The sequence below is a fragment of the Myotis davidii genome, unplaced genomic scaffold, assembly GCF_000327345.1.
Source record: "Myotis davidii unplaced genomic scaffold, ASM32734v1 scaffold225, whole genome shotgun sequence".
Lineage (NCBI taxonomy): Eukaryota > Metazoa > Chordata > Mammalia > Chiroptera > Vespertilionidae > Myotis > Myotis davidii.
Genome location: NW_006296222.1, coordinates 506820 through 530368, shown reverse-complemented (window position 1 = coordinate 530368; position 23549 = coordinate 506820). Strand labels below are relative to the sequence as shown.

Genomic DNA, 23549 nt, shown 5'->3' with positions numbered 1-23549 from the left:
TGCTTACTATGCTAGATTCAGAAAATATGATCAATATGTCCACACACACACACAGTATCTTTACATTGACTGGTTATAGAAATGCTTAAATTGACTATAATTAATGTCCCAGAGCTAAGTCTTATGGGGGACAGTTAACCTTCCTTCTCATGACCATAAAGTGTACCTATTTTAGCCACATAAGCAGTATGGGTATGAAGTGGCTCCATCTTCAAGAACATGTGAAAGGAGAATACATTATTTTCCTAATAAAAAATACTAAAGCTTAACCAGAATAGTCTTTTTTTTTTTTTGCATGTAAAGAATAACACACTATCTATATTTAAGAGTACACAGACTTAAGACTTTTCAATGGCTGCATGGTTTTATTCCCCTGTCATGGATTATTATAAAGTAAGATTCTATCCTTGAATACTGTGCAAACAAGGAAAAAGACATCTTCAAAGAATGCCATATCCTGCAGTTTATTTGCTGGGGAGAAGGAAGCACATTAGTACTAGAGGCACAACAGGAATCTCTGTTTTAATCTGTCCTTCATCCATTTCAATCACAGCTCATCGTGTATTCAAGAAACTTGATGGAATTCCTGCTCTGGAGAGAGATTTTTCTCAAAAAGCTTTTTTTTGGTATTGTTATTATCCATATTGTATTAGCTGGGTAAGATACCTATAAATATATATATATCACAGTAATGAAATGATATATTCAACTACAGTTCAGAAGAATGTATCAGTTGTATTGAAAATTCTGATTACAGTATACTTAAAACTGAACGTGCTAGATAAGAGACTTTAAATCTGTGACCTAGAATGTCTGGAAGGAGAAGAGGATTTTGCTTTCCAATTAGGAGCATTGAGTGATAAAACAGAAGGAACCCTTGATAGTGCAGAAATAATTCTTTCTCCTATTTTTCCAAGGAGATTTCCCTCTATAGGAATTCCCAGACCCCTGGAAAGCATAAGGCTGAGAAACTGCCATATCCCATTCATTTCCCCCCAAAATAAATGTGCATTGAATGAATACATAAACCCAAATTAAACCCCTCCTGTTTTCCAATTATGCTGCATACTAGCCATGAAAAGATTAGGAAGAAGTAATAATATAGGTCATATAGAAAATATATAGTTTGCACAGTATTCCTCCCAGAAACACTTTCCCCCTACAGAAAAAAAAAAAGCTCAAACAACAGAAATCTAAACATTTAGATATTTACAACAGTTAAAAAAAAACCTGTGACTTCTAAAATGCTGCTTTATTTATTTTTCTCCATAATGTGACAAGTGTAGCACTTTTCATCACCTAATAACAATCCCTGCAGCTGCTTAATGAAACATGGCCACCATCATTTATCATTATTTTCTAATGGTTCTTAGTATTGCCACACTCCTATCTAAAGAGCTAAAATTAATGTAGTCACACAGCCTATGATAAACTTGCCAACTACTTCAACCTATGACCAACATATATTTCATAATAGTTACTAATTCTGTTATTTTATCAGGGATTGTGTGAGCTCTCATGAGAATTAGATAAAATATGTGTTTATTTCAAAGATATTTATCCTACCTGAGGAACAACTTGTTATAGTCATTTTTGTTGTATTTATTGCTCAAATTTTTAAAACTAATAACTTTTCCTGACACTTTCTGAATTAAAACAGCGACTGAACCTTAATAGAAGTGAACTTTTAAGATTTCCAATTATTATTTCAGTCACTTGGAAGCGCTAATTTATCAAAGTTGTACTCGACAAAATCCAAATGAAAAGTTAGCAGCACTTCAGAGGTAAAGAAGTCGGAGCAGCTCTGTCTCAATTGAGAAAAAAAGGTGGTCTTTGTGTATTCATTTCCATCTGTCAGCTTCAGGAAGATTTTCCTCTTTTAAAGATTCTTTTAAAATTTAAATTTAGTCTCCCTGAAGGCTCTGAAATGTCCTTTGACATAACTATTGAAAGCTGAAAATTGGCCAGGCCAGTGGGGAAAGCTGCTGACAGGGGCAGTTGTCTAGTTCTCAACATATAAAGGAGGAAGGAGGTGTCACATGGAAATGTTCCTCTCCGAGTCTTCTGTAAGAGGCGCTTCTCTCTGGCCTGGGTGGTTTTTTTGTGTTATTTACTCTGTGTATCCCTTTAAATGTAATTAATCATTGGAGACAAAATTTATAGCATAAGCTTCTTATCTTGAACTATTTACTTAAAAATAACAAGATAGTTGTTTGTTGTTGTTCTCGTTTGCTTTTTTCAGATCCTTAGTGATTAGGAACAAATAGGATGAAGGAGGGAAAGGGATTTTATCTCAGTGGTAAAAATAAAATGTTTAAGTAGTGCTTTAAGATGAAACATCACTTTTTCAATAATTAGTTAGCCAAGTTTAATCTTCACCCATTTATGGCATTCTGTACAACATCAGTATGATATGGTAATCTAAATTTGAACAGATGTCATGAATGTTATATCAATATTTGAAGTGCTATGATGGCTATGACTCAATATTACTTTGTAAACATCCTTATTTCAAGTGGCCTCAATCACAGCACATGGTTAAATATGCAGATTCTGGAATTTAACTGCCTGGTTTTATATCTTAGCTTCAATATTCACTGATTATGCCTCTTTTAAAGACTTACTCAATACCCATTGTCATAATTTATCCATCCATGAAAAAGAGGTAATAGTTATAATATAGTTTGCAAGTATTAAATGTGTTAATGCTCAGTTTTGTATCTGTTACATGGTGAACATTCAATTACAATTGGTTGTTATTTATGTTTACATTACATTTACTTCCCCATTTTCTTCTTGGAGTCAGACAAGTCATACATTGTTCTAAAATATAGACTATGGGAACAAATCTTTAATGCAGAATATGGATAGATAAGAAGTATTTTGAGAGTAGAACCTAACTCCAATATATATTATTTGTGAAAGTATGAATTAGTCATACTTCTACTCTCAAAATACTTCAGTCAAAAATCCTATTTTTTTGCCTGTATTTTACCTTTTCAAATATAAGAACATCATAAAAGTATGTCTTTGAATTGATATCACTAGTTTCTAAGCCAAACGATTGTAAGTAGAGTACCAGTATTTTTATTTGATCTCATACTGTGTGCTTATTACTATGTGAAGTATTCTGTTTATATATATTAGAAGAAGAACTTAACATTTGGAGTGGAGGGGCCTAGCTATGTGCCATAAACTGCTTTGAACTCTTCACATATACAGTTTAATTTTTTTGAAAATGTATGAGTTAGGTTTTGATGTTATCATATTAAATAAGTACTCTAAAGCATAGAAATATCAAATGACTCATTCACACTTTCACAACTAATATATATTGGAGTTAGGTTCTTAACCTAGACACCTTAGCTTTTCATAATTGAGAACAGTCATTTAATAGTATATGGTTTCGATATCCAACCTGATCAAGGTTCACCTCTTGAGCTTTTATTAGAATTTACTGTAGTGATATTATAGCCCATTGTAATTTACCTCAGGAATCTAAATCTCACCTTCCTTCCTGTCCCCACAATTTTCACTTAACTCAGTTTAGAAGTTAAAATATTTTGACGTTTATTTCTTTAATAACTAGTTATTACAACAAACACTTTTGTATTTAGCATGCCAGGTCATGCTAATATTTTAGCTTGGCTCCTCTCTAGTGTACTTAAAATTTGTGGGTTTTTCTATTTTTTCAAATAAGCCCCATCACTGGATTATATTCTTGTGACTAATTACCAATGTTAGCAAAACTTGAGTTTGTTAAAACAGATTCTTGGGCCATACACCTGGAGTTTCTGATTCATTAGGTATTGACTGGAGCTCAGAATTTGCATTTGGACCACAATGTGATACCATTGGTATAGACTAATATAGTGCATTTTTTAATGCTTTCAATCACTATGTCCCCATGAATATTAAGTACCTTTTTATCATTCATATGAACATTATTATTTTTACCCTTGATAAAATTTTAGCTAGCAGAATATCCATATTAGATAGAAGTTGGTAAATTTTTGATTCTAAGATGATTTTTCTTCTCCATTTATTAGATCTGTTTCTGTATTTCATAAACTAGAAAGGAAGCTTTTGTGGAACAAGAGGCTGTATAATCAACTGTAATCATTCATTAGTTACCATTGTCTCATGTTGATCACTATCACTTGGCAGGCTGTAAAGTAGCCCATACTCTTAGCCAAATTCAAATTCCAGCTCTACCATTTCTTAAAACTCTTCACTCTGATTAAATTAATCTCCATGTGTTACAATTTTCCAACCCAAATATGAGACCATCACAGCATCTAGCTCATTAGGTAGTTTTTGTATTAGACAGAATATTATATATGGCACTTAAACAATGTAGGATATATATGTCTTAGCTTTTACTATGATGATATTATACTTTGCATAACATAAAATATTATAGAATATAAAATATTTTTGGAGAGCTTAGTATCTGATAAGATACTAAGAGTCAAAATGAAATTGAAACCTCAGCTTAACATGTTTTTGTGCTGCTTTTGTATTTTTAATTCAACTATAATATTTCTGGTAGTTTTATAATTGAAACATTTCTGATTAAAAAGTCCTTCAAAAAATACCTTATTACTGGAGCAACAAATAAACTTTGTTATTTATGAGAGAAGTCATTTCTTATTCTTGAGAGCATTGCATCCATTAAAAATCTATTTGAAATCCTTTCATAAACACAGTACTTATAATACAGAATCACCTTTTGTTTTAAAATCCTTTTTTTTCTGATAGCCTTCCATGTATTTTATAATTGAAATTTAATCATCAGAATGGATCAGTTGTTTGGGTAAATATTTATTTCAATTCCTAATTTTAGAGAAGACTTATCATTTTCATACAAGAATAACTAATAGTGACTGTGTCCTAAAGAGTAGTGTTTCACCTGATTAAAACCAAATTAGCATAAACAAACTATTCTAGGAAAATTAAATGTTGTACTGAATATCATTTAGCAGTTCCCAGAATGTTACAGTGCCAATTTGTAATAACTGTTTTATGTGTATGGACATTTAAATACTTTGAAAGAAACATAATGCTCACTGTGCATCTTCAATATGCTTTCTGTACCACAACCCTACTAAATAAATACACAGAATGAAATATCTGCTGAAAGAAATAGATCAGCCAATAAATAAGCAATCAGGTCTTAGAAATTTGAAAGTATCTGATGTAACTACACTAGACATGACGAGTTCAGTGGGTTGATGAAAGCGGGGCTGCATCACAAGTTTCTTTTGGGACTTAATATAGAAGGAAATGGTGAGCTATTTAAAAATTTGGCACAGAGAAGACACCTGAAAATATTAATTTATAGATTACTTTAATAGTAATTAAATTGAAGTTGGCAAGATTAAAAGCAGAGAGAGTTACAAGTCAAGCAGTTAGGAAATTAATGCTAGAATCAAATTAATGATAAAAAGTCCTGAGCTAATTTACCTAATAGTATGGGTGAAGAATTATAATAGGTATTAATAATCAAGGATAGAAGAAAGTCAACTAAGATTAAGGATTTATATAATTTCCTCCTTAAGACTTTAGTAAAGTGATATTAAAATTACAATCTACAATCATAGTAGGAGACTTAAATACCCATTGACACCACTGGAAAATCCTCTAAACAAAAAATCAGCGAAGAAATAGCAATCCTAAATGACTCACTAGATCAGATGAAATTAATTGACATCTTCAGAACATTCCACCCCAAAGCTACATAATATACGTTCTTCTCAAATGTACATGGGACATTTTCAAAGTTAGACCACATATTGGGACACAGGCAAAGTCTCTTCAAATTTAAGAAGATATAAATCATTTCAAGCATCTTCTCAGATTACAATGGCATAAAATTAGAAATCAACTACAATAAAAACAATGAAAAAAAAACAAACACTTGGAGTCTAAATAGCATGCTATTAAATAATGATTAGTTTACGAAAGAGACCAAAGAAGAAATAAAAAGCATCCTGGAAACAAATGACAATGAAAACACAACAATCAAAAATCTATGGGACACCGTGAAAGCAGTCCTGAGAGGGAAGTTTATATCTCTACAGGCCTACTTCAAAAAAACAAGAAAAAGTGGTAATAAATTACCCAACCCTACAACTTAAAGAATTAGAATGAGAGCAACAAGAAAAGCCCAGAGTAAGCAGAAGGAAGGAAATAATAAAGATCAGAGTCGAAATAAACAGCATAGATACCAAAAACAATACAAGAAGATCAATAAAACCAAGAGCTGGTTCTTTGAAAGGATAAACAAGATTGTTGAAACTCTAGCCAGGCTCACCAAGAAGCAAAGAGGACCCAAATAAACAAAATCAGAAATGAAAGAGGTGAAGTAGTAAATGATCCCACAGACATACAAAGGATTGTAAAAAAATATTACAAACAACTCTACTCCAACAAACTAGACAACCTAAATAAAATGGACTTTCAAAATGATTGACATTTTTCAATAAATTAAGTACCAAAATTTTATTTCTTTCCTGAGACCAAGTCTGGGAAAGATCATGTAAGAATGATTTGAGGGGCCATTAAAATAAAATAGAATTTCAGATCATGCCTTGCATAGCTTTCAATTTAGTCTCTAAACCTGGCAGAATTCCAAAAAGATAATGTTGTGCTAGAGACCTCATCCTGAATCAAGTGTTGAATACCTGCCAAAGACTAATCTGCACTTTAGGGGGCCATGACCAGGTAAGGACTGGAATCAATCAGTGGCATCAGGTGTAGTGTCTCCAGAATGTTTCCACAGAATGTCTGTTATGAATAAGAAAAATGTAAAATATGTGAACAGCACCTTTTTCAGTTAGAACTCTATTTACTAAGTAGTGACACCATTTTCTTTGAACCGTATCTTTGGTGATTTTCTCCATCAGATATTTTTTCTCCAATGAAATAACTTTTGAAAAGCAGTATTTTCATCGTACGTTAATCATGATTTCAGTCATTATGGTCAGATCTCTTTACATTAGATATGAAACAGTATGATAGAGTAATGATGGTATAAAAATTAGATGCTCATGAAAAAGGTCCTTGTTAGAATTCATAATAGGAAGCCTATTTAAAATGAAATACAGAAATGATGCCTAGTACAAAACAATAAAGGGAGGGTTGCCATCAGTGGTGCGATGCAGAAAGGCACTTGGTGAAGGCAGGAAGTGGGGCTGAAAGCCAGCGCATGTCACTTTTCACACTAGGCACTATGCAGTACTTTTATACTCACCGAGAAGTGCTTTCTTCTTTCCACAAAGAGTTGTATTCACCAGTGACTTCTTCTTTGCACAAAGACAGTATTCGCTTGCAAAGCTTTGTACCAAGGGTTGTGTGCAGGCAGATAAGTGCCTTTCCTCACTCATGAGAAGGTGCAGTCAAGTCTAAAAGACCCCTGTTAGAAGTGCATAGTAATTTGAAAATTTTTTTAATCCAACCAATCAAAGTGTTGGGTCTTCAGGAAGTTATAACAGATTCTGATATTTTGGTTTGCTGTATGACCTTGTAAAATATCTTTGTTTTTAATGTCATAGTACCATAATGAAATATCATTTTCTTCTTAAAAGGATGTTATAATGATTAAAAATAATAAAATAACTATATATTTAAATACACTGGTAATACAAGTATAGGATATTTGTTTTATAAAGGTAAAGAGTTAATTCAGCTGTTGAATTCTAACTTTTTAAAGTTTATTTCATGTAGTAATAAAGAATAGAAAAATTAAAAGATGTTTTATAAGTTTGCTATTTACATTATATATATATCTTTTATGCTTTTGTTCAACTTGCTGGAGATATATTCAAACTCTGCTCTATATATTTACTTATATATAATGACATACAGGCTGGGACAAAAGTTAACAGTTGTTCATATGGAAAATAATACAATAATTAATACATAATAACACAATATAAACTGTTCCCTGTACTCAAAATTGTAAACCTACCTTTGCCCACTCTGTCTAATCACTTGTAACTGAAATAATCCTAAGCACTGAGCCCTATTCTAAGAAAAAAATTATATATGTAGACTGTTAAAAGATTATTTTTAAAGGTAAAATGATTCTCATGCAGATATAAAATAAACATGTTAAACTGTAGTTAGCTCATTATTTATGAGGGAACTAGGCCAATGTTATATAACCAATTCAAAAAGTCAAAAAGCCATGCATTTATATGGAGTAAACCATTATAGAACTGAACCTGGCTTTTTTTTTTTTCACAAAAGTGGGTAGAGAAATCAAGAGATCCTACCAGGCAGAATTCTTTTGCAAGTTCATAGACAAGAGTTATTTTTCATAGGTATCAGTTATCTGTAATTTACAGGGTAGTAAAATGCCTCAAAGACAATGAAAGTCTAAAGTTAGATAACCCAGAAATTCATGTTATAAATAATGAAAACTTTTCCTTCTTCTTATGGAGACATCTAATAATTTCTTTCTTATTCCAAACATTTTTACCAAACTATTCGAGAAAGCACAATGTAGTCTAAACTACGTTTAAATTGTACAAAGTGAATGTCTTTCTATATAAATTATATAAGCTACTGTCATTATTTTAATTATGGAACCTAGAAGAAATAAATTTAATATTGGAAAATAAAAGAGCACTAAACCATTGTATATTTTGTATTAGTATATACACGAATGTATAATATATAGGTAGATGAATCTTAATGTATGCTATCCTCAAGGAGAAGGTGTTTTTTTGTTTTCACTGCTCAAAACAGGTAACTAAATCAAGAAATTGAATAACTGCAAAGGTTACAGTGTATGTAAAGAAAAATCCTGGTTTTCTTCTTTCCTCAGAAAATTGAAAGCCAGGAATGGTTTTTAAATGTATTTATTAAATAGTTCTACAACTCACTTATAAAAATGGATGGCTTTAAAAACAAAGAGTTTGTAATTCATTTGCATCTGAAAACATACATGAAAAGGACAAGAACTTAAGTGATTCTCTTTTATTCATAAGGTGAAAATTAGGAATTTTTCATCTCTTGTCTTTAGAAATTTCACACATTTTAATGAATTTTTCCCATGTAAACATATTCAAAACTCATATGCTTTTAGTTTGTAGAAAATTACTTTGAGAAAAGTCAAATTAATAAAATAGCAACTTCTCATTGTAGAAAGTTATCTTGAACTTATCTTTGACAAAGGAAACCATAAACTTTTCTGAACATAAATCAGTAGCATATCAAAGGAATATATCTTCATATGCACACTTATTACTTGTATTAATATGACCACAGGTTTTATGTATATATACACACACATTCTACATAAAGGGAAATCAAAATGTCAGCTGGATTTCACAGAAAACTTTTTCATTTCAGACAAAGGCAACATCTTATTTTCCTCAGATTCTTCCACCTAGTTTGCATCAGTGAGTAGGTGTTTTTCTCTTTTTGAAATATAGATTTTATGAAAAAACTAGAAGCCCAGCGCGTGAAATCGCACAGCCTGCCCACCCGCACGTGCCCCACCGCACTCACCGCCCTGCCCACCTGCGCCGGTTTTGGTCTTAATGGCGTTAGGACCACAGGCCTTTTATATTATAGATGCTCCAAGTCACTGATCATCAGAGAGATGCGAATGAGAACATCAAGAGGTATCACCTCACACTTGTCAGAATGGCTACCATCAACAAATCAATAAATGACAAATGTGGAGAAAAGGAAACCCATGTGCATTGCTGGTGGCAATGCAGACTGGTGCAACCAGTATGGAAAACAGTAGGAGTTTCTTCAAAAAATTAAATATGGAACTGCCATTTGTCCCAGTAATCTCATTTCTAGGAATATATCCTAAGAAACCCAAAACACCAATCAGAAAGATTGTATATTTATAGACACCTTCTAGTATTAATTTATTCTCTTCTACTCACATCTCGTATATAGTGTATCCTCTGCCTTTCCTAAGTACTAAATATATTTGGTAAAGATCATTATAGGCTATTGTTAAAACACTATGCATATCCATAAGGACATGCATAACTAAATAGTTTTTTGTTACTTGTTTGACTAATTGTGAATTAAAAGAAAATGTCAAATAGTGTCATATTTCTATGGCAATACTGACAAATTGAACTATTAGCAATTATAATTTTCTAGAAAACAAAACAATGATCATTTCATTTAGGTAATTTAAAACCAATGATCCTTAATATGTAGTATATTCTATATGAGTTATTTTTTTTTAATTTCAGAAAAAATTGGGAGTCCACATTGGTAATATTCTAAATAATCATTATATAGTAAAGAATGGCTGATGCATATTTAGTTAATGAAGTCTCCTTATGACCATTTAACTATTTAACTAACAGAACCAGTACTTATTTGAGAACACTGAGTAATCCCTCTCTTACAGACAAATTGGCAAAATCATTTGTGTTTATTTGGTTGGTTTGGGGATAGTAGGGAGGTAATTGAAGCTAGCTAGCATCAATGCTATGACTAATTGAAATATTAAATATATGATACTCATATGACAATGTCTTTTGAAGGTCAGCAGTACAAAAAAGAAGAAATGACAACACACAGTTGTAACTACTACAGGGATATGGGTTTTTGCAGGTGACATCTATTCAGATAAATTATTTATACATGATCATTGTATTGAGATAAGAAAATTTAATTAAATGAAATTGCCCACATACATAAAATACAAATTTATTCCCAAATTCAACAAGCTATAAAATTGTTTTTAATATTAACCTACTTCAAAATTAAGACTATATAAAACAACAACAGCAGCAATAGCGCTATGAATGTTGCTATTCTGATGTTTAGCACTAGTATATGATAGTATTTGACCGTTTATAGTTGAATAAGGATAAAAATGTGTCCAGAGGTTGATGTCCATTGATTAGTATTATTTCCTTTGTGTGCTTAGCAAAAAAATAAAATAAAAAGATAATATATATAGTGTGCATATATGTGTGTATGTGTGTATTAGAGACTATATACATATATCAACAAAGAAATGCTTTTTTTCACTATCACTTTTATATTTTTCTGTGGTAAATAAAACAAAGAATACCTGAGATATTAGAAGGCAAGAAAGATGTAATCTTGACTGATTAAAATATTCAGTGACTAGAATATACATATGATCATATTCTTAACACCAAACTGGCCATACAACCTAGGGCTTATTGATAAACTTCATGGAGAAATGAATTCAAACTAAAACTTCTATTATATACTAGAGGCCCAGTGCATGAAAATTCATGCACTGGAGGGGGGGTCCCTCAGCCCAGCCTGCCCGCTCTCACAGTCCAGGAACCCTGAGGGGCAGGAGGCAACCCAGCAGTCAGGGGAAGGCGATGCCCCCATCACACCTCTGCTGCTGCCACGGTCGGCAGCACAAGCCTCAGCCGGCCCTGGGTACCTGAGCCTTGGGCTAGCCCTGGGCAGCTGGGGGACTGGGGGACTAGGGGGTTCTGGAGACAGGCACGTGGAGTGACCGGGTGGGGGCAGGCCCGACCTTATTACACGCCAGCTGCCCTGGTGGGGCTGAGGGGACTGGGCGCCACCATCTTGTGGCTGTGGGTGCTGCCATATTTGAGGGTGGGGCAGTCAATTAGCATAGTCTCTCCGTATTGGCTATGGGTGCCACCATAATTGAGGGCAGGGCAGTCAATTAGCATATTCCCTCCTTATAGGCTGTGGGCTCCTCCACCTTTGTGATGGTGTGAGGGTCAATTAGCATATTCCCTCTTTATCAGATAGGATAAATTTAGCTTTAAATCTAATGCTTACAGAAGAGGACTATATTCCTATTAGAGCATATTTTTTCTGTGTTTTTTTTTTTTTTAAACCAAGGCACTATTCTTAATTGCTGCTTCTCTACATTTCCCATGTAGAAGTATTACAGGTTTTCTCTCTAATTGTGGCTTAGAAATTGTCCTGGTAATACTATCTCTATTTGATTTAGATTTTTTGAAGTCATGTCGCTATGTGCATACATAATCATGATTTTTAGGCAGGGTTGGTGAATCATTCATGTCATTATTATGTGTAGTGTTTCTTAATGATGGTAGGAACACTTCTCTGTCTCAATATAGATGAAATGGCAATAAAAGCTTTATTATTCTGTATGCATATCAGATTTCATGCATGATGGCAGTCCTTAGAAGACTAACGTTCTCGACAAAATTTCGCACATTTTTTTTAGAGTAACATGGAAGAAAGAACACTTAAAGCTTTTCTATCTTCTCAAGAGAGCAGATGTACCTTTTGAGTTGTGTATACAGCATGAGAAAATCCTGTATTTATGAGTGTTGGGCTTATAATTCTTGACTCAAAAGTTTCTCAACTTTTCATGTAAAGTTAAACACCATGTCTATTACTGGGCTTACTATATTTTTAAGACTATGGTATGATAATTGTACTTACTTCATAGGGTCATTATTAAGGTTAAATGAATTATCTGTAAATCTTAGAACACTACAGCACACAATAATTGCTTTTTAAATATAAAGCCATTATATGCCTTCCTGCTACATAGATATAAATAGCATTATGTCTATAATATCAATACAAACAATAAAATTTTCATTGAAAGAAACATCTTTGAATGATGTGATAAAATTATTGAACATGATTGCTTAGTGTTCAAGAGTTCTAAGTGACCTGTTCCTTTTTAAAAAATTAGTTTTTATTGATCTTTTTAGAGAGAGATGAAGGGAGAGGGATAGAGAGATAGAAACATTAGTGAGAGAGAAACATCATCAATTGACTGCCTCTACACCTGCACCTTCTGCCTCCTAATGGCCCCTACCGGGGATCAGGCCCACAACCTGGGCATGTGCTCTGACCAGGAATAGAACCAGTGACCTCCTGTTCCTGAGTCAGTGCTCAAGCACTGAGCCATATTGAGCAAGCTAAGAAACCTATTCATATTTTCATGTGTTTATTTGCCATCTTAGTTGGATCCAGACGTACCCAATGTTTCTTTTAAAGAAGAAGCAAAGGCTTTTCTGGAAACTCCAGAGTCTCCAGTTCCATCCATGCTGTTGCAAATGGTAAGAGTTCCTTCCTTTTTATAGCAGCATAGTATTCCATTGTGTAGATGTGCCACAGTTTTCTAATCCATTTATCTGCTGATGGGCACTTAGGCTGTTTCCAAATCTTAGCTATGGTAAATTGTGCTGCTATGAACATAGGGATGCATACATTCTTTCTGTATGGTGTTTCTGGATTCTTGGGATATATTCCCAGAAGTGTGAATCTTAGTTTTGACTATATTTGATGCACTGATAGTAACTTTTTTGTAACCTGGTTAATTTCTTCACAATGATGGTCAAATTATTTAAAAATTAAAGAATGTCTTTTATATAGCACTAGAGGCGCAGTGTGTAGATTGGCACACCAGTGGGGTCCCTCGGCCTGGCCTGCAGGGATTGGGCTGAAACCTGCTCTCTGACATACCCCAAGGGGTCCCAGATTGCGAGAGGGTGGTTCTCAGGTGACACACCTGGAATAGGGCTCATCACCCAAGAACCGCAGCTGCCAAGCCACCGCAGCTTGGCAGCTCCTGCATTGAGTGTCTGCCCTCTGTTGGTCAGTGTGCATTATAGCTACCAGTCGGATGGTCAAACGGTTGGCCAGTCATTTAGGTTTTTATATATACTAGAGGCCCGGTGTATGGATTTGTGCACCGATGGGGTCCATCGGCCTGGCCTGCGGGGATTGGGCCGAAACTAGCTCTCCAACATCCCTCGAGGGGTCCTGGATTGCAAGAGGGTGATTCTTGGGTGACACACCCCAGAATCAAGCTCCCTCCTCTCTGGTTCTGCATCACCTGAGAACCGCAGCTGCCAAGTCACCACAGCTCGGCACCTCCTGCATTGAGTGTCTTCCCCCTGGTGGTTAGTGCACATCATAGTTACCGAACAGCAAGTCAGCCGGTGGGCCAGTCAGTTAGGCTTTTATATATATAGATATATTATTCCTAGAATTAATATAGAGTAGGTAGTAGAAATCAAAACTTAAAACTCTATAACACACAGTCTACCACAAAAACAATAAGATCTGTGCCATGTATTTTGTAGGGCAATATGCACTTATATTTTAACAGCAATTGTAGGACTGCAAAAAGATGGAAGGTCTGACATATCATGTACAAAATACTTGTACATAGGTTGCAGAAAAAAATAATTAGAAAAAACTTAATTCATATACTCCTTAACAGCATTAGCTGTTATATATTCTATAAGAGGTGTGCTTTTTCATATGAAGCACATGTTTTCTAGGTCTTTACTTTAAAGATAGTGACATAAAGACTGGTAAATTCACTGACCATCAAAATAACAAAATTTGACTAGTTATAATAATGAATACTGTAAGTTGTATTTACATCTGGTAAGATAAATTTATATTTTTTTTAATTTTTTGGAGCAATCTACATTATTGATTTCACCATCATACTGTGTTCTATTTTATTTTATTGTGTTTTCGGTTAGCATGTTCAGCATGTTTACTTTATAGTATGTGACTGTGTTTGGGAGGATGATAAGTGGTAACTGAGTAATAGCTAAGTTGCACACTCACTCCCAAGTGTGTCACCTTTGAAGAATGTAGTTGAAAACAGAGGATAGAGCACCTAATCTAGCCCCTAAAAACATTTATGCTCATGTCTTCCTAGGTTTAGGAGAGCAAACTGACTTGATTATTAGAGCACCTTTATTGAAATTAGAATACATAATCACATTTGCCAAATAAGAAAATCAAACTTTTTTTACTGCAGCCTAGTATATAAATTTACAGTTATCAGTGTGCCATATAACCGACAAAAGTACATCATAAGTAGTGAAGTGCTTGGACAATGAATGGTTAACTCAAAATACTTTTATTTCCAAGAAGATTCACTTCAGAAATTAATGAGTAAGCATTGCAATTGAATTAATTGTTTTTAATTATTGACTTTTCTTCAACAATGCTTAAGGAGATAATAAATTAAACAAAATCAAATTTTGTATATGGAAAGAGCGGGGGAAGGGTAAAAGAATTAATATCTCTCATGAAATATATTTATTGATTTTAAAAATGTCCTGTAACCCAACTGGCATGGCTCAGTAGTTGAGCATCAACCTATGAACCAGGAGGTCATGATTGGATTCCTGATCTGAGCATGTGTCTGGGTTGCAGGCTCGATCCTCAGTGGAGGGCATGCAGGAGGCAGCTGATCAATGATTCTACATATAGTTTAACAACCTACACCTTAATATGAAGATAATAGTTTTCTATGTTAAATTTAATTAATATTAGCTAATTAAATCTTTATACTAAATTTTGACTTACTGCTTTGCTATAAATACAAAATATTTTTCTAAAAATATGAAAAATAATTCTATTAGTTATTGCAAAGTTTGAGGAACAAAATAGTTTCATTATATATTCCAATAATGAATAGACTTGGCACTAAAAGGTATCCAAGTCTTATTCTTTGAATTTTTGAGATTTCAGTTTATATAAGAATCGAATTAATCAAATTCTAAACATAAATGTTAAAAGAGAAATGGAATTCTTATATAGTTAGGTTTGAATATTTTTGCATTGAAGGGAATTGGTATATTTTACTGATGGATGGGAGGGAAGGATACGAGTATAATTTCAAAGAGATAGGAACAAATTACAGCCTTTGAAAAACATAGTAAGCATAATTGATATGTATATAATCTATAATTCTTAGCACTTATGTATTCAAAATTGATGGTTGTACTATCAGATATATAAAATGTAATTCTCTGTTCCATGGAGACTTGGAGATGTACTGCCTGCTACACAGGGTGGGGCCCTTGAATGTCAGAGTTTCTTCATCTTTCCAGGTTCCACAAGGTGGATTTTAACACCCCAGGTAGAATGACACTGAGTTGAGAGTTGGCGGAGAGGCAGTGTCATAGGAAGAAAGATGGTGCGGGTACTACCACACAGGGACCTCCTCTGTCTTGTTCTCAGTGTCTGGGGCAGGCTCAGCAGAGCAGGCTTCTCGCTGTTCCCCCAAAGCAGGAGTAGTCAGGAAAGCATTTATTTTCCTGAGCTACTCCAAGCTAGCACAGCCATTGACTGTTGAGAAAGGAATCCAACCAAAACAGCTAATAAACAAAAATGTCTTACCTTCCTGCCTGATGTTACTCTTGGATGAGGACATGCTTTCTACATATCCATTGATGTTTATTTTTCTAAATATCTATTGTTCTTCATTAATAATAATGGTCCTCTTTCTTTCACATTGAAACTTATTAAAAGGACAGGAACTATTTAATACTTCCCAATCTGCACTTTGTTCTTAGTCCTTAGCCCATTGTAATATGAATTCTGTTCTAGTTATTTATTGAAATTGTTCTGTAAAGCCCTTCATCATCTCTAATTTAAGCAATATAATGGGAATGTCTTATTGTTTATCTAACTTCTATTCTGAAACATTTGACATTTCATCAGACCCTCATTCTTAAAAAGTTCTTTCCCCTTAGCTCCCTCCTTTTTGGTACTTTCTTATGGTTTTCCTACATCTCAGATACTACTTTTTTTTCTTTGTGAGTTCTGCTTTCTATACCTGTAATTTAAGCAGTGATATTGCCTTGAGTTTATTATTATATTTATTTTTCACTTTACCAATAATCCTTGGGCAAACTTACTGAATCTGTGTATAAGTTGATTTTAAAACTCATTTCTGAAGATGAGAAGTAGAGAATAAAGGATAGAAAAGATATTGCCTCTGTGTAAAAATCATTCTGTTTCTTTTAGCTCTGTAACTTTGAACCATTTATATAATCTCTTTGTGCTTTGGCCCGTCATCTGTAAAATGGTGATAATTATATTATCTATCTTTTTGGATTAATGTGAGAGTTAAGTGGTTTAATAGATACAGAGTTCCTAGTACATCGGAAGCCTGCATTACAAGTAATCTATTATTAATAACAGATGTATCTATTTATTATTTTTTAAAAATCTGTGACAGATTTTTATTAAGGCTTAAATTATGCTGTTTTACATAAGTGTATAACTGCTTATCATACATTATCATAGAATATGCATGCCTTAACTTCAAAGTTATTTTTTATTTTTATTTTCTTTGGATTTCCAGCAATACCTCAATGCTTGGACTTAGGAAACTTTCAATTTGGAAACAAAAGTATTAATAGAGAACATCATGATGATACATTGTTTGATTAGATCAAAATTTGAGTGCAACAACCCAAATTGTATTCCTTTCCCTAAATTTTAAATGTTGTTTAAAAGGTTTTCAGCATTTCAATTCTATTTTTCATCTGCCTCTCATCGACATTCTGACCTCCTCATTCCCTAAGATGACAGGTCAGCCCCTGCAAACTCACCCTGCCTCCCACCTCCTCACCTTCAGTCAAATGAAAGGACATAAAGATGCAAGGTTAAATACCGAAATCCCAGGTGGGGCTATTGGAAAGGTCTATTATCATTTTCCACATTCTTTCCTCACACATTTCTCTCTATTTCTGAAGCACACCCACACACATGGATACACACACACACACCTACATACATATTTGAAGGTTTCTTTTGTGCCACTTTCACGGACACCAAAATTGCCACCTATCCCTCTGGATTTGATTACTTCTCTCCTGTGTCTGATTCTTTTGCTATTCTTATTGCTAAAACATATTCTCATTATTTTTCTGTATTGAAAACAGGATAACGCAAAATTGACTTAATCTGCAGCACAAAGTTTAGATTTTTTTGTAAAAAAAAAATGAAGTTCTTGACAAGATTGCTAAACAATAAAATTGATGAACAACAGTAGTCATTTCACTGTCGTTGAAAAATTAGATACTCTCTCATTCTCCAGCAGAGGTTGTTTTCTGTCTTATCTTAAAAGAGAATGAGACTTCAAATATTGCTTTTCAACCCAGGCTCAGATCTATATTTAAAATTCTTTAGAAATCTTCTTTCTAAACTGTAGATTCTGTCAAATCCTAATTGTCAACATTGACCACAAATATAAGTTATCTTTTCCCCCTAAAATATGACATACAAACTTTTTAGGTATTATGATACCCATTTTTTTCATTTATAATTACATTATAAACTGTATTTTCTGTAATGTAGTTTATATCACATTTGGTCTCAATGATATGCAATTAATTTTAGTGCACTATTTATGAAGACATCAGTATGAATCCATTGTAAGTAAAATCCTTTGTAAAATAATCATGTGAAAATTTTAGAAGGATTGTAATAACTTTTGAAAAAATTATGTCAAGCAATTATTTTCATTAACAGTGATGTTCCCACTATTCCTATGGTTATACTATGGGAGATATGAAAAATATGTAATGCATTGCTACTTTAATAAACATATTTTAGTTATGAAGATGAAATTTGAAAAGTTAAGACTTTAAGATATAAAATGCAAAAATATATCATATTATACACACTAAGTATTCTAAAAGGAAAAATAAATGAATAGATGAAAAGTAACAATACTTTGGGAAGAATACAAGTATGAGCTTAGTTGCATTATAAATAGAATTAAGAGAAAATGTGAATACACACACATATAAATTTCTTCAAAACAAACCCAAATATTATAAACATATATCCAGTTAAAAATGTGCTATAGTATTTGGGAGCCACATATATATGTGTGTGTGTTTAAGTGTAAAATTCAGCACAATCTAACCTAATCTGGCCTTGGGCAAGCCATTTCATCTTCCTGTGGTGCCTCATGTTCAAAACCTGTGAAATTATCAATATGGGGATGTATTATGAGGATTAAAACGAAGATATAGTTAAGCACTGGAACCAATGAGAGCTACCATGTGTTTCTATGTACCCCATAGAACCAATGACTTAGGCATAGAGAGAATACACACTAAATATATTCTTATTAGGTTTGATACAGACAAAATTTTTCTAATCTGCCATGAAAATAGCCTGATTTTTTTCTTGCACAAGTTGTAAACTATACCAAGTAGAAACAAAAATTATGTACAAAGTATGGCATCTATAAGGTACCAGCTTCTAAACATTAATAAAGTAAATGATTTGTTTTCCATAATATTGCTTTTAAAATAACTTAGTTCTTTTGTTACAGGAGATAACTGCAAGGCCACTGAATACAGCAAGATGAAAAGCATGCTTTTAGATTTACAAAAGCAAAAACTTATTACACGAGAAAATGAAAACCCTAACGATGATGACATATCTCGGAAGAAGTTGTTGGTGGATCAAATGTTTAAATATTTTGATGCTGACAGTAACGGACTTATAGATATGAATGAACTAACTCAGGTATGATTAATGCTTAACTTAAGAAGTTGATTTAAATATAGCATATACAATGTTTGGACAATACATTTGTGTGGACTTATTTTATATTAATAAAATGTATATTTAATCTATATTATTTGAGAGTGTGGACACACAACATTTTGAAAGTAAAATGTGACTACTCTATAAGCAATGTTAATATAAAGCAACTTTATGTTCTTTATGTTATCTTTTACAGTTAAAAAATGAGGTTTTTATACCTTAAATACATAAAGGAATTACCAGTTCTCTATTTTATAGAATTTATAAGATATCTTCAGATATATTCTGGAGTCTTCGTAATGTTTAATTTTCTATAGCCAACAAAACCTTGTTTATTCAGTATTCAATAGAACTATTGACCAGCAATTGAGTACCTCTATAACATAATGTAAATAAATGATTTAAGATAATATTGAATTAGGGACATACTCCAGTACTTTTTCAATAATCAAGGCTAAATTATAATATTTTTAATTTTTATTTAATATTAAGTCCACATTATTAAATTTCATTTCTTAGAAATTTGTTGCATAAATGATACATGTAAAAGAAAATTTGTTATTAAATAGAATATATTATTAAGCAAAAGTTCTTTATATGAGCCATTTGAAAAAATAGAAATATTTTTACGTGTATAATAATAGACTATTATTTGCTTTGAAAATAACTTATTCTTTAAAGAATATAAAGTGGTTCTGGATAGTACTGGAAATGTAAAAGAAGGGTTATGCGATTTCTCCAGAAATAAATACAGGTTTCCAGAGATAATAGAGAAAAAGCCAATCTAGAGTGTCTAGGAAAATTGTAACACTAAGGAATTTTCTGACTTATTGCTGTAGTGTATCTGGAGGTATATTTTGCTGCTGTGGATAGCAGTTAATATAGTTTTCAAAAAGAAATCAATAGTATATTTCCATAAAATTATATCATTCATCTTTTATCATTAATTACATGGCTTATTTTTAAAAAATCTGACATTATAGAATATTGGTCTTATCATGAAAGTATTTCTAAGCTTTGGAATATGTAACTTAGTTTAGAGACTTCATATTAAAGTGACCTTGTGAGCAAGTTGACTATAGTTCTTGTCATTCCAGTTAATTAAAATATATATCATTTTCATTATCTTTTTAAATTCAGCCTACATTTATTGAGTAGTCATTAAGTCCCAGGAACTAGAATTAAAGCAACTGAACTCTGGAATTTTAGGGTAAAATTAGAAAACTTTTAATTAAACTCTCTGTGCTGTTATATACACTATGATTTAGTTTTCAGGATGAAACACTTTAAAATTTTATATTTATATTAATAAGATATAACAAGGTAATTATATTAAAATGAATGTATAATTAAGGCATGCCATCTTGACCTATATGTGTCTGACATATTGGAATATTGTGGTTTGGTTTTGTACTTATTCCTTACTTTAATAATATTTTTAGTTTTATTAACATTTACACCTCTGTAATCATTGGGTTGGGTACAAAATATGATCTGATCAAATCCTGTTATTATCATAATACCCACATCTAAATCCAAAAGGAAAATTCCTAATCATTACAGAATGGCAATGGCAGCCCTTCATCTGGACATGTTTGAAATGTCTGCTACATTTTAAGTTTGTATTCATTTCCTAGGGTGGCCATAACAAAATACAGCAAACTGGGTGGCTAAAGCAACCTCTCTCTCAGTCTCTCTAAGTCCAAAATCAAGGTTGGCAGGACCATGCTCCCTCTGAAGTTCCTGGGGGGAGGATTTCCCTTCCTTCTTTCAGCTTCTGGGAGGACCAGGCATTCCGGTCTCCGCTTCCATAGTCACATTGCTTTCTCTGTGTGTCTGCCTTAACATCATCTTGCCTCTCCTTAAAAGGATACCAGTCATACTGGATAAGGGCCGCCTTTACTTCAGCATGACCTCATCTTAAGTTATGTAATTTCATCTTTAACAACCCTATTTTAAACAAGGTTACATTTTGAGATCCTGGGGGTTAGGACTTCCATATATATTTTGGAAAAACAAAATTCAATAGGTAATAAAGTTCATCTGATCTAAAGTTTACTTTAGTGTTTTTGACCTTTGATTATAACTTCCTTTATTTTCTGAAGAGTGTCCTTCTAATTCATCTGAAAGTTGTGATGTGAGAGCAGAGATTATCTTCAGAATTCCATTGGTCTCTTGGCCACCTATGAAGTACATGCAAGCAAGAATCTAGAAAGGTAGAGGTACTGATTGAGGTTGCCAGCTGGGACCTCGGTTAGTCTCATCAACCCAGAAAAGATTTTAAGTTCAATGAAAATGAAAGCAAAGAAAAGTGGGATTTATTGAAGATACACTCCAAACGAGGAGCAGGCTAGTCAAGAGAGACAATGGTCTAGAACTCCTGGTTTATATGGTTTAAATGAAGAATTTTCTGGGTGGAGACTTATTTATTTGCATTCAGGGGTGACTGACAGAAAAGGGTTATGTAACTATATTTCTTCTGTGCATGCCCTTACCCATAATGCATACAGAAAAACCCACAGGGGGAGGAGGTGTCAAAATCACAATGTAAATTTTATTATAATTAGTCTAGGACCCTAGAAAGGTAGCATTGAGATCATGTCATTCATTTCCCTTTGAGCTTGTGCCAAGAACAGGCTGGTTCTGCACCTGCCTGCTGGAAGTCTTCTGGCTGCTGGGCTAAAGGCAGTATTGGGACACCACTGTTCAGGACCCCAGGGCAGGCCCTACTCCAGCCGCTCATGTCTAACTTCCTAACTAACAGCAATGTTTACTGACTTCCTTCCGTACACATCCCACACCACATAAGTCACTCGTTCCTTCAGCACTCAATATTGGAAATGTTAGTAGCTCATCTATCCACAATCAATTATGAAAAGAGTAATCAATTATAACAGACACTCTGGAGAAGATATAATAAATTTCTAGTTATTTATACCACAATTAATGTTCTTTGGCTTGTGTATTTTTAAGTTACAAGTGATTTTAAAGAACCTATATGTCATATTATAGAGGCCCGATGCATGAAATTCATGCACTTGGGGGCGGGGGGGTTCTTCATTCCAGCCCACGCCCTCTCACAGTCAGGGAGCCCCTGGGTGATGTCTGACTGATAGCTTAGGTCTGCTCCCCAAAGAATGTCAGTCTGACATCCTTAGTGCTGCCGCGGAGGCGGGAGAGGTTCCCGGCACTGCCGCCTTGCTTGCCAGCCATGGGCCTGGCACAGGGCTTCTGGCTGTGACCACCAAGGGGCAGCTCCTGCGTTGAGTATCTACCCTCTGGTGGCCTGTGTGCATCATAGCGACCAGTTGTTCTGCCGTTGGGTCAATTTGCATATTACCCTTCTATTATATAGGATAATACATATAAACTTTACTCATAAACTTAGAAACATGTATCATAACTTACTATAAAATTTAAACATAATTTAATTTTGAGTTAAGAGGGAAAGGATCTTAATGGTGTCTATTAATAATTTACAAGCTATTATTAGCAGAAAATGTAACATGCAATCCATGATACTGCCAGTGACAAGTAAAAATTAAAGATCATAATTGGGCTTTGAGGTCTTATAAATGCAGCATGAAAGCTGGCTGCACATATTTGATTCTTGCTCCACATAATGAATACATATTCTAGAGATGCTCTTGCAAATTTTCAAGTACATTAGAACCTAGAGGCCTGTCTAGTTGAGGGAAAAAGACATAACAGAAGCAGTAGATATAGAGGTAAGATCTTTAATATCACAGTTAACAGATTGTCATAGCAAGAAAATATTTGCTAAAATAAACCAATTAGTTTTAGAAATCAATCCGGTCCATCCACCTATTCACCATTACAGATTGATGGGACTGTTGATACTGAACATTGAGTCTTCCAATGTGAGGCTGATTTTTGTATGCTGGAAATACCCAACAATAAAATGTAAATTTATCACAAAGTGAAATTTTGAACTCTCAAAATACCTGCATTTTTATTAAGTTGATAAAATTTATGTAAGAACACTGGTAGATTTTTCATTTACAATTGAGAATCTGGAAGAGTTTAAAGAGCTTATAACTGAAGAGAAATAAAGATTAAGATGCAATATGAATTTCAAATGATATTTTTTATGATCATGGCATAGTGCTTGAGAACTTTGATTATAATTTCTTATGAACTTACAAAAAGAGAAATTTAAAAAAAATCCCATTTTTCATTGCAACAAAAATATTAAGATACCTAGGAAA

At 33.4% G+C, this 23549-nt stretch overlaps 1 protein-coding gene across 2 annotated transcripts in view; it reads left to right on the top strand.

Annotated features, from left to right (window-relative positions):
- The window catches only part of FSTL5 (follistatin like 5), a 570527-nt gene that overhangs the window by 269874 nt on the left and 277104 nt on the right, over window positions 1-23549 (top strand). For both annotated transcript variants that reach the window (XM_006771055.2, XM_006771054.2), the window contains exon 5: window positions 19103-19299. In XM_006771055.2, the coding sequence (XP_006771118.1) occupies window positions 19103-19299 (197 nt within the window). The remainder of the gene's footprint in view (window positions 1-19102; window positions 19300-23549) is intronic.